At 34.6% G+C, this 12,369-nt stretch overlaps 1 protein-coding gene and 1 non-coding gene across 2 annotated transcripts; one reads left to right on the top strand and one right to left on the bottom strand.

The window, feature by feature from the left end:
• Positions 1-1,541: 1,541 nt before the first annotated feature.
• On the bottom strand, positions 1,542-4,046 carry LOC123886674. The gene is made up of 2 exons (XM_045935970.1): positions 2,844-4,046; positions 1,542-2,747 (listed from the first exon to the last, which is right to left on the bottom strand). The coding sequence occupies exons 1-2, from the start codon at positions 4,044-4,046 to the stop codon at positions 1,542-1,544; spliced, it is 2,409 nt and encodes an 802-aa protein (XP_045791926.1).
• Positions 3,562-3,668, top strand: LOC123887780. Its single transcript, XR_006801777.1, has one exon. It is a non-coding gene; the product is annotated as a small nucleolar RNA R71 (small nucleolar RNA).
• Positions 4,047-12,369: the final 8,323 nt, after the last annotated feature.

The following is a 12,369-nucleotide window of genomic DNA, read 5'->3' as shown; positions in this document are numbered from 1 at the left end:
TGCTCGTGAACAAACACTACGTGGCGGGTGCCATAAAGCACATGGCGGGCGCCATGTGTACAAAGCCTGTGGCGGGTGCCACAAGGCATATGGCCGGCGCCATGGTTTGTTGTGTGGCGAGTGCCACAAGCATGCCCAACGCCATGTGTTTGTTTGCACCTCATGTGCATGGCACATGCCTTGTGCATGTGGGCTTGGCTTGTTCGTCCAATTTCTTTTGGGCCTCTCTTCCATCTGATCCAATGTCTTTTTGATCCACTTTGACATTAAATTTGTGACCCTTTTTTTATTTCGAGAAGTTCCGGAAATACCTGTAATACATAAAAATAATAGTAATAGTACTACGAAAAATGCAAAGAAATAGTAAAATACTAAGCTAATTTAATTAAATAAATAGTGCATTTTTCGGTGTTATCAAACTCCCCTAAACTTGAACCATTGCTTGTCCTCAAGCAATTTTGCTTGCATATGGAAAATATTTAAAATACTAAGCAATTCATAAATGTAGACTTAGAAAAACAGTACCACAAATACTCATACGTGGTTAGAAATTCAAATCAGCTAAGACTAATTAATTAGGTGCTTATTCAATCAAGAAGGGTATTTCAACGACACACAAAGTTCTCCCTCTTATACATACCGAATTCGGATCATGCCGTTGTACTAAAATCTAGATCTTCTCCTTTGTTTATTCCTTTTTCATTCTAGACAGTCACATTAAGACCCTTTATCTATGTCACACACATGGTAAGAAAATCGGTTAGCGATTTTATTCTTTTTTTTTTTTTTCTTTCTCGCAAATTATCTTGATGATGCAAATTTTCGTATCACTTTCACAAGTAATATTCAAATATACATATATATTCACAAGGTTTCACCGTATTACCACAGTATGACCTTTTATTTGCTTAAATGATTCGCTTATATTCATCGACTGGCCTACTTAATGTGTGACTTATAGATGGTGTCCGACTGGTAAATAAACTACTAAAGGAATCCACAAATTTAAATCAGGAGATTTCGGCACAATGGTTATTCAAATTGATATCTATACTAGGGAGACTTCCGGGTGTTGGAAAAATACCGATTTAGTTGTAAAATTCCCTAATTTTCTTAACTTAGCCTCTCGTCCTTTCTTAACATATATACTTTCAAAGTGAATAATTGTCCTAAATCTTTAGAAAAAATTTTAAATTGGCTCAAGAAAAGGAAAAATTTAGAAAAACCAAAGAAAACACTATAAATTTAATTTTTTATTATGCGAAAGGGGAAATAAATTGAAATGACTGGGAAATAAATAAAAGTAGTGAAATGCTCCCCTAAACTTAAATTCAACGGTGTCCTCACTGTTGCGACTCTAGAGTAGAATTGGAGTGCAAAACCTGGAGATTTACGCTTATAATGCACTGATGGGTGTTAAGCGATCGATCTCTTTATTTTCTGCAAATTCAAATGAAAACATTAAATTAAAAACTCGTGGGTTGCCTCTCACGCAGCGCTTTGTTTAAAGTCGGTTAGCTCGACTTTGCACGACCCTTAAATCAAGAGGGCGCCTCTTTCAGACTGATATCCTTAACACTGTACTCAACATTCTTAGAGATCCATTTGAACACATCCAACCATCTAATAGGTGTTTTCCCTTTTGCTTTCTTTCCGGTGAGAGGAGGTGGGAGTTTCTTCTTCACGGCGTGAATCTTCCCGTGTGCCAGCATTTGGCATTCTTTAAAAATATGGTCATGAGTATCAGGAAATCCACCTAGTATATTCTCATAATCCTCACCCTCTTTGTGTTTCGTATTCTGGAAGATATCATTTACTGGGTGGGATTTTAGTATGTCGGGAGGGACTTGTTCAAAGGTGCTTTTATCGATATGTCCTTCAACTATGTTGAGTCTACAACAAGAATTCTTAAAGGTGGGGCCTTTCATGAATTGAGATAGTATGAACTCGATTTTCTCATCCCCAACCTCAAAGGTAAGCTTCCCTTTCTTTACATTTATTATAGCGCCCGCAGTAGCTAAGAAAGGTCTACCTAACAGAATGGGAATATCAACGTCTTCCCTGATGTCCATGATCACAAAATCAGTAGGGATAAACAGTTGGCCGATCCTTACTGGAACATTTTCCAGTATTCCTAATGGGTATTTGATAGATCTGTCAGCCAACTGTAAGGACATCTTAGTAGGTTTTAAGTCTCCAAGTCCGAGCCTCTTGCAGATAGATAGAGGCATCAAACTTACACTTGCTCCTAGATCACAAAGGGCTTTATCTATGACATATCTACCAACAACGCAAGGAATAGAAAAGTTTCCTGGGTCCTCGAGTTTTGGGGCTAGCTTGTTTTCACTAATTGCATTGCATTCCACTTGCCCAATGTCTTCCATCTTTCGCTTGTTTGAAAGAATTTCTTTTAAGAATTTGGCATATGAAGGTATCTGGGTTATAGCCTCAATAAAGGGTATGTCAATATGAAGCTTTTTGAGCATCTCGATAAACTTCTCAAACTGTCCCGGATTCTTAGATTTTGCAAGTCTTTGAGGATATGGGATAGGAGGCTTGTAAGGAGGAGGGTGTACATATGGTTTTTCTTGATCATTCTCAATCACCTCTTTAACCTTCAATTTTTGTCCATCCTCCACTGCTATTGGTTCTCTCTCAGTGTCCTTGTCAGTTACACTCTCCGAGTCTTTCTCTACACTTTTTCCTAAGTCTCTCGCTCTAACTCTTTTAGCAACGGGGTCTTTTAACTATGTTCCGCTTCGTAGTGTTATAGCGTTAACGTGGAACTTGGGATTTGATTGCGGTTGGCCGAGTAATGTTCCGGCTAGGGCAGCTGTAGCTGCCTGTTGTTGAGCCACTTGAGAAATTTGAGTTTCTAGCATCTTATTATGAGTGGAAATGGAATCGATTTTGTTAGCTAATTGCTTAATCAACTCATTAGTGTGAATATTTTGGTTCATGAATTCCTTATTTTGTTGAGTCTGAGCTAGGACAAAATTCTCCATCATAAGTTCAAAGTTTGACTTTTGAGGGGCAACGGGAGCAACAGGGGCTCCTATTTGGTTTTGGAAGCCTGGTGGAGTGCTAGGCGTAAATAAAGCATCATTTTTCTTATAGGGGAGGCTTGGATGATTTTTCCACCCAGGGTTGTACGTGTTGGAGTACGGGTTTCCTTGCGCATAATTTACTTGGTCGAGTCCGGCTAGTAATTGACATTCAGAGGTTATGTGTCCGGGAATTCCACATAGTTCGCAGTTCGGTTGCACTACAGCTACGGTAGCCGGTAGAGTTAAACTTTCCAATTTCTGAGAAAGGGCTTCTACTTTTGCATTGACTTGGTCTATGCCGCTTACTTCGTACATTCCACCTTTCGTCTGGGATTTCTCTATGGCAGCGCGTTCGCTTCCCCATTGATAATGGTTTTGGGCCATGTTTTCTATAAGCTGGGTGGCTTCTTGGTAAGGTTTATCCATTAGCGCGCCACCGGCGGCCGCATCTATGGTGAGTCTAGTGTTATATAGAAGCCCATTATAGAAGGTATGGATTATAAGCCATTGTTCTAAACCATGGTGTGGACAGAGTCTCATCATATCCTTGTATCTTTCCCAAGCTTCGAAGAGTGATTCTCCATCTTTTTGCCTAAATCCGTTGATTTGGGCTCTTAACATAGCTGTCTTGCTTGGCGGGAAATATCTGGCCAAGAATTGCTTCTTCAATTCGTTCCATGTAGTGATGGAGTTTGTAGGTAAAGCTTGAAGCCAAGCTCTAGCTCTGTCTCTTAAAGAGAACGGGAAAAGACTGAGTCGTATTGCTTCGGGTTCGACACCATTGGCTTTTATTGTGTCTGCGTACTGCACAAACACCGAGAGGTGGAGGTTCGGATCCTCCGTGGGCGAACCAGAGAATTGGTTTTGTTGCACGATTTGCAACAGCGCGGGTTTCAATTCGAAGTTCCTTTCTTCGATGTTAGGGGGCGCGATACTCGAATGAGGTTCCTCTTCGGAGGGAACGGCATAGTCCTTGAGAGGACGTTCGCGTTGGGCCATCGGTATGAGGTTAAATTGTTTTTGAAATTCGCGGATTCGGCGTTGTAAATGAATATAACGCTCTATTTCTGGGATAGGTTGTTCTAATGATTCCTCGGAGGTACGAGTACTGGGCATACAACCTAAGTAAAAGGGTTGCCTTAATCGTTACAGATTAAAAACTAAGTAGCGAAAATTGACTAAATTAGTCCCCGGCAACGACGCCAAAAACTTGATGTGATAACTCTGCAAGTGCACAGATCTATCGTGTAGTTTTAAAAGATATCGATCCCACATGGACTATTTTCTCAATAATTCGCTTGTTTTTAATAAATCGTAAGGTCAAGGCTTTAATCAAAAGAGGAATTCTAATTAATAACTAAAGTAAATTTGACTTTTTTAGAAAAGGATAAAACTAAACCGGAATGTGATTTTAGTCGCCTCAATGGATTCGGTAATTAAGCTGCGTTTTGAAATAATGTTACTTTTTAACAAACTGAAATTGATTAAAAGATACGCGTCTCACACTCTCGCGCTATTGAGTAATATCGTATAGATATAAAATAAATGTTTCACTTTCGCTCTCGCACTTACTTATAAGAATACTTATCAACTCAATTTAATTAAAAAGATCTAGTTTTCTCAAAACAACATTAGTTTAAAAATATAGTCTCACGCCGTCGCGCTATTGAACTGATACTATATTATATAAATGAATGCTTCACTCTCGCTCTCACATCTATTTATAAAATACTTTTTGAAAACTAATATAGTTTAATTATCTTTAAAGAGCTGTCGCGGTGTTTAAAAATAATGTTCAGTTTTTACTATCCGATATAAATCTCACACTGTCGCGCTATTAATTTATACCTTAGTTAATTTTCACTCTCGTGCAAAATCTTTAATTTAATTATTAAAAACTGAACAGAAAACTAGATTAAAAAAAACGTAAGTCACATATTAATTACCAAATCCAGATTAGCTTCCTAGTTCACATTCCAGTTAAATAGATTTAGCTGCGCATGATTTTATTTGACAAGATACTGATTAAATAATTATTAGTTAAACGAAACATTTAAACAGAGTAATCAAAAATTAAACAGAGTATATCAATAAACGGTACGAGTATCAAACTGGAATAAAATAAAATTAAACTTGAATCGGTAATTATATTAAAGCATAAATCTGAATATAGAAACTGAATAAAAGTACTGTATTAAAACTTACAAATACTAGTGAAACTAGTACAGGTACACAGGAACGAAGGTAATCAAAGACAAACTGATTGAAACTGGAACTGGAAGTGTAAGCAGCAACACCACACCTTTTTGCTCCGTAAACTAAAACACTTAACAACTAAATTTTAAACTGAATTTTTCTCTTAAGTCTGCGTAGAAAAGGTTGTGAAAAACACTGACTAGTGTTCTCTATTTATAGTCTTTATGAGATAAAAATATCTCCTTCGGATTCGTTGTTCCGTTATAAGAAACGTGCATCCCAATCGTAGTTACTTCCACCGAAATCTGAGGAGCACCGAAATCTGAGGAGCAGTTGAGGATAAAGCGGTGTGAAACGTGCCCGTGAAAATAGGAAACAAACACTACGTGGCGGGTGCCATAAAGCACATGGCGGGCGCCATGTGTACAAAGCCTGTGGCGGGTGCCACAAGGCATATGGCCGGCGCCATGGTTTGTTGTGTGGCGAGTGCCACAAGCATGCCCAACGCCATGTGTTTGTTTGCACCTCATGTGCATGGCACATGCCTTGTGCATGTGGGCTTGGCTTGTTCGTCCAATTTCTTTTGGGCCTCTCTTCCATCTGATCCAATGTCTTTTTGATCCACTTTGACATTAAATTTGTGACCCTTTTTTTATTTCGAGAAGTTCCGGAAATACCTGTAATACATAAAAATAATAGTAATAGTACTACGAAAAATGCAAAGAAATAGTAAAATACTAAGCTAATTTAATTAAATAAATAGTGCATTTTTCGGTGTTATCATAACACAACCACATATATATTAGCTAATGGGTGAAATATGAAGGAAAAAAAATTAAATACTTTCTCCTTCAAATGGAAGAAGGTTTTCTTTATGAACTACTATCTTGCAAGAACATCTCCACATATTAACACCAAGGTCCCCGATCGTTTGAGTATTTAAATCTAACCAAACTAGTTCACCGTGTTTTTGTTTTCTGAACAATATGTCACCCTTATTTCCTGCTTCAATAGGATACTCAAGGCAAGTTAAGGGGCCTACAATGAAAATTTTAGTCCATGATTCTTTTACACCAAATTCACCTAAAATTGAAATGTGAAATGTAGTCGTCTCTTTGCAAGTTAAGATTAAAACCAATAGACTCATTTAATAGCACCAAGTGGGTCAACAGTGAACCATAATTCATGTCTGAGGGTACGGGTGTTGTTGTACGAAAAACCTCACCGCTCCTGTCAAATGACTCCATATATGTTTGATTATCTGTATCACATGATTCACGTCTACACATCCAATGGGAGAGTCCATCCATATACAAATGTCCCTAGTTTTCCATTATAGAATGATCATCCATATCGACATCAAGTTTTTTCCAAGAGTTGCTTCTTAGACTATATATCTCTCATATGTAGTCGAAAGGAGATGAATCTTCCTGTGACTCCACATCAAAGTCACAGCCATGTGTCAGACGAAATGTCATATAGTTACCAACATCATGATCAAGTCCTATACGGCGCATCACTTAGTCACTTTGTACATCTTTGGATATATATGCCCAGATATATATTTATTTTAGACAATTTTCGCGATAATCACAAGATTGCCACCGCGTTCAGTTTTGCTTCTGGGGATATTGAAACAGATGTAAAACGTTTTGTCTATATATTTTTCCTTTTTGTGGATATTGAAACCAAATGTAAAAACTACTCCATATAGCTTTTCACATCTGACATATGTTCCACGGATGTAAATTCCTTAAGTAGATGACAAACTTCCGTACCAGATACAGAATCAAAAGGGCTGTGAGGAATGAGTTTAAATTCCTTAGTAGATGGGTTCCACAATACAATATTCATCGTGAATGTATAATACATACAAGAATTCCTATCTAACATGACTTTTGGCTAATCTAATTTCAAAACCAACATCATACCCCAGACCAAACCTATCTAACATGACCTTTGGCCAATCTAATTTAACCTTATTTTCAAAGGTCTCGTTAGAAACAGAATACAACTCAAATATATTTTTACGTTCGAAACCGTTCAAACTACGAGGAAAATTAGTTTTATGTAGGAGGAGGGATGTATCGTCATAATAAGGATGAATCTTTGTTAAGAAACTCGAATCTTTGTTAAGAAACTCTTGCGATATTCGGTCATGAAATTAGAGTTATCAAATAAGAGAGACCATGATTTACATACACATTCAAATCGCTTCGATGATTTTATAGACAGTTTCGAGTGAATGGAGAAGAAAAGATCGTTAGGTATATGTAATTGTACCTTCTGATCATTGTTGAAACAACATGATCCACGCATGTCTCCATCTTAATTCTTAACTCCACGAACGAGTTTTCTTTGCAAATTGTAACCTCAAGGAAAACTAATAAAACGTATAAGGATTTGGATTTATAGAAGTGAGAGTGTGAAAAACCTTGCAGACATTGATTGAGATTTGAAAAGATTTTTGTTTTTTTGTAAGGAGATTTGAAAAAAAAAATTGGTACAAAGAGATTTGAAAATATTTTAATTATAAAATTATAAAATAAAATAAAAAATCTTCGTGATATTTGATTAAATTTTTACAAGATATGATAAACGGCCAAGTTAAAAAAAAATATACACTTTTGAATATTCGAAAAGAGAAGAGTGCTGACAAATTTCAACCAGATTTAACTGTGACTCCTATAGTCCTATCTAGTAGATATCAAGGAATCCTGGGCTTTTCATCGTCATTGTGCTTGTGCACTAAAATATCGTCACTGGATGAATGCATGAGACACACGAATACAACTTCACTATTGTATATCAACGTCACTGCCTTGATGGCTAAACAAAAACAACTTCACTATTGTATATCAACGTCACTACACAAAGGCTTACATCAACAATTAAATTAACGCCACTTTTAAAACATCGTCACTTATCAACTTCGAATAAACCTCGTCACTTAATATCGTCATTTAAAACAACATCAACAACCTACAGACAACAACTAATCACTATAGAAATTAACAACTCGACGAACATCGACAACTATAGTTAAAATTATGTTTGTTAAGGGATAACCCCCTATTGACCCTAAACAGTTTATTTCAAGTCGAAACAGATCTCTAGAAACTCTAACGCAGATCCCATCATTGATTCGAAGCAGAACAGCTAAGGTGGTGTTCTGTCAGGCTCGCTAGGCGAGCCCTGGGCTTGCTAAGCGAGGGTTAATCCCAGAACCAAAAACAGGAGAACAAAAGGTGAATGATCTCTCTACACTGCCTGATTGTGTTGCAACTAAAAATGCAGCAAGCATGTTCATTTGAGTAAAAAAAGAATTTGGAAAACCATACCTGAAGAGTGAGAGCACTGGTGTGTGTTTCGTGACCAAAATTGGTCAGGTTGACAAAATATGCTAGTGAGGAATTGAATAGAAAGTACCAAACGATAACAGCCATTGGAGCCATGTATGACCATGTCATCACAATATACGGAGCAAACGAGCAAACGGAGCATGTGTATTTGATGGACGTCTTATAAATTCATGGGTGTATTTGATACTTTTCAAATTTTATGGAGAATATTTGACATTTTAATCTAACAAAAAATAATTATGTAACTAATCGCTTACACTTATTAAATCAAACAAACTCTTATGCCGTCTTAGGAGGGTTCACAAACAATGTGTGTTGGTCCTACGACTTTCTGTTACAAGATTTAAGTAGTATTAGCTTATTAATTGATTTTAAGTAATAGTTTTACTTTATGTCATTTTACCCTTGTAGCCTTTATGGTGTTGTATTTGAGAAGACTTTGTGCTTCTTTGAGAATTAATCAAACATTTTTAACAAACACTTTCATCTCTCAAAAACTCTCAATTTCCCTTTACATGATTTCTTAATTGTACCGAATTCTATTCTAAATCATTGGAATCCCTACTCTTAAGATTAGATTTTATCAGTTCGTCCCTAGAAATAGAATCCATATTCTATGGTTGGGAATAGGCTAGGCCGAGCTAAGCTTTGCCAAACCTGAGCCTAGAACAAAATTAACATAATGACTTAGATCAAATTAACAAAAAAGAAACTTCAATAGAAATCAATTTATTATTATAACAAAAAAGAATCATCTTTTTTATAAATACTAGCGGGCCAGACAAGCGCGTTCCGCCCCTGCCTGTGTCTAACTTATGTACAAAAAAATGGTAGTTATAGGAAGTTAAGAGCAATTATGAAATAATTAAAAAGTCATATAGGAAGTTAAGGGAAATTATGGAATAATGAAAAATCTATCTCAAATTCAAGTATCCTTATTATATATATTGTTAAGTGTTATTTCAAATGATAGTGAAGGGCAAAATGGACCACAAAAAAGTCAGCCCAAACTCCCTTATCCCCTTTATATATTTTTATAGATGAGAGACCTTAAATTGTATGAACTATGAAGGAGTAGAGTAAATAGTTATAATTTTTCAAGAAAAAATGAAAATCATCAATTATCAATGCTCATACGTCAAAATATAGTGTGTGCGCGTATGTGCTCTGAAATTTACTAAAATTTCCAAAATTATTAATTTGATTTAAATAATAATAATAATAATTTAACTATTTAAATAAAATAAGTACATATTCTAAAGTATTAAAAAAATGTGTAAGTTACGGATTGAAGAAAAAAAAAGTGAGATATTTATAAAAATAATATCACTTTTTTAAGCAAATAATAAGTTGACATGTTAAATTCGTCTAAAATACTAAACTTTCTTTACGCTAAATAACTAAACCTAAATTCAAATATATGAAATTAGTATCCAAACTTACATCAACAAAAAATAATAAGTAGAAAAGTTATTTGGTACTTTAAATTTCATAGAAGGAAGTAAGCCGTTACACTATTTTATACGTAATTTTCAAAAAATGAGATCACGTGATAAAAAAAGTATGTACTATGTATGTATGCCTCCAACTCTTATTGAAAATAAAATAATGGATACATAAAAAATAAAAAGCAAAGTGACATGTGACTATACAATTGCAACTTATATAAAGAAAACTACGATCTTATACGATCACACTATTAAACTAAAATATGATGTATCATTTCAAACTTATAAAATATTATAAGAGATTTATTATATTAAAATATAAACAAAATTACGATATAAATCAATAAAAAATCTCATATTTCTAAACAACCTATTTTTATTTTTTATACATATACTAATATTAAACATAATCATTTTTTTTTATATATATAGAAACATAATCATATTTTAAGTTAGTATCTATCTTTTAACTATATGTGATTATACTTATCACAATTATTATTTTTCATTTATAAAAATATTTTAATTATATATTTTAACCAAACTCGTGCAACTCACGGGTTTATCCCTAGTTTAAAATAGTCGGCATGTGCATGTCAACAAAAATTAGCCACATAAGCTAAAAACTCAATATAAAGACTTTTTAAAATTTAAAAAAATAGCAAGGGTATAAATCAATTTTTTGTTTTTATGGGGAGCGAAATTAAAATCATTCATAGATCAAAATTATATTTAAGCCTTAATTTTATCATATTATTTATATTAGGCATGTTGCTTATTAACTTGGATGTTTGTGAATTTGTATTTGATGTATTATATCAATTCGAATGAATGAATATGTTTTATATATATATATATATATATATATATATATATATATATATATATATATATATATATATATCTATATATGGGGAGCGATCAAATTACACCGGTGTAACATTTGAGTAATGTTACACCGCTAAATAACGTTTTAACGAATACAAATTTTACAAAATCCACCCTTAAATTGAAAACTTATATATATATATAATTGATCGTTAGGAATTTTAAGATACTCCTTAATTTGCGCACAGTAGGAAAAATTCCACAGATGCAAATTCCAGCTATTGCTTAATTGTTTCTGGGAAAATTCATAATTAAAAAATGTTTGTTTCCCCAAGTACCAAGCACCCATCTAATTTGTATGAGTTAACAAATGTTCCAGTCTTTCATGAAAAAATCAAAATACGACTAACTGCAATTTTTCTTTTTACTAAATAAAAGATATTCATTCATTCAAATTGATAAGAGTACATCGATGCAATACAAATCAAAATCGCTAAAAACAAAAAGGATGAATCTGTGAACAAACTCACAGCATCCGTGTTAATAGCATCAAACGGCATATTGCAAAAGCCTACATATTTGACTATATTGAAGTTTCCGGAACATTCATGTCGCCGGATCTGTAGCGTTGATGGTACAAAAGTCATTGATTGGATCTGCACTGGATCAACCTTAATCTTCAAACCTGAAACAAATGAACACCGCACAAAGACGGGACAACAATACTCCGCACTAAGACGGGACAACAATACTGAAAATCAAAACAAAGGATAAAATCGCAAAGATGAAAACAAAACTATAAGACTTAAACTATGTGAAAATCACTTATTAGTATTAAAAAGCAAGAAGAAAAAAATGTAAATGGGTGATTTTAGGCCAAAAATTGACCTAAAACCACCCCTCTATGGGTGAGAGAAGAAGAAGAAAATCAAAAAGAGTTTTAGGGCCGGCGGTGGTGAAAATCCTTGTGCGCGTCTAAAAGTTCTATCCAAATGAATGTGTGTACGTATCTCGTAGACTAAACGGTGCGGTGCTTTCATGGGCCCACAGTAGCCGATCGTACTGTAGTACTCTTTTCTAAATTTTTTTGCATTTTACCGACAAATGCCTGTTGTGTTGTGTTCAACATTTTTCTTTTTTTATTGTTTTATTTCCTTAACATTGGAGACGACTAACTGCAATTAAATATACAAAAGCATGACATATATAACGTGTGTCTATATATAATGTTGTTTGGATTGAACTGGTTTTCAAATCATCCAAATATTTGGAAATTGGGATTCAAATATGTGACCCAACAGATCCAAAAGAGTATTATGATATCATTTTAAAATTCGGAATTGAGTTTAATTCAATCTTACAAAACCGATAGTAAGGTGAGGATTGCCCCACTTATAAACATATTTTCAGATATCTCACGACCGATGTGTGACTCTTAACCTCCAACAGCAAGATTTATAGCTTAATCATATAAGCACAATTTAAAAT

This window comes from Trifolium pratense, linkage group LG5 (assembly GCF_020283565.1).
Source record: "Trifolium pratense cultivar HEN17-A07 linkage group LG5, ARS_RC_1.1, whole genome shotgun sequence".
NCBI classification, from domain to species: Eukaryota; Viridiplantae; Streptophyta; class Magnoliopsida; order Fabales; family Fabaceae; genus Trifolium; species Trifolium pratense.
The sequence above is the reverse complement of the archived record's forward strand: the minus strand, read 5'-3'. Positions and strand labels throughout refer to the sequence as shown.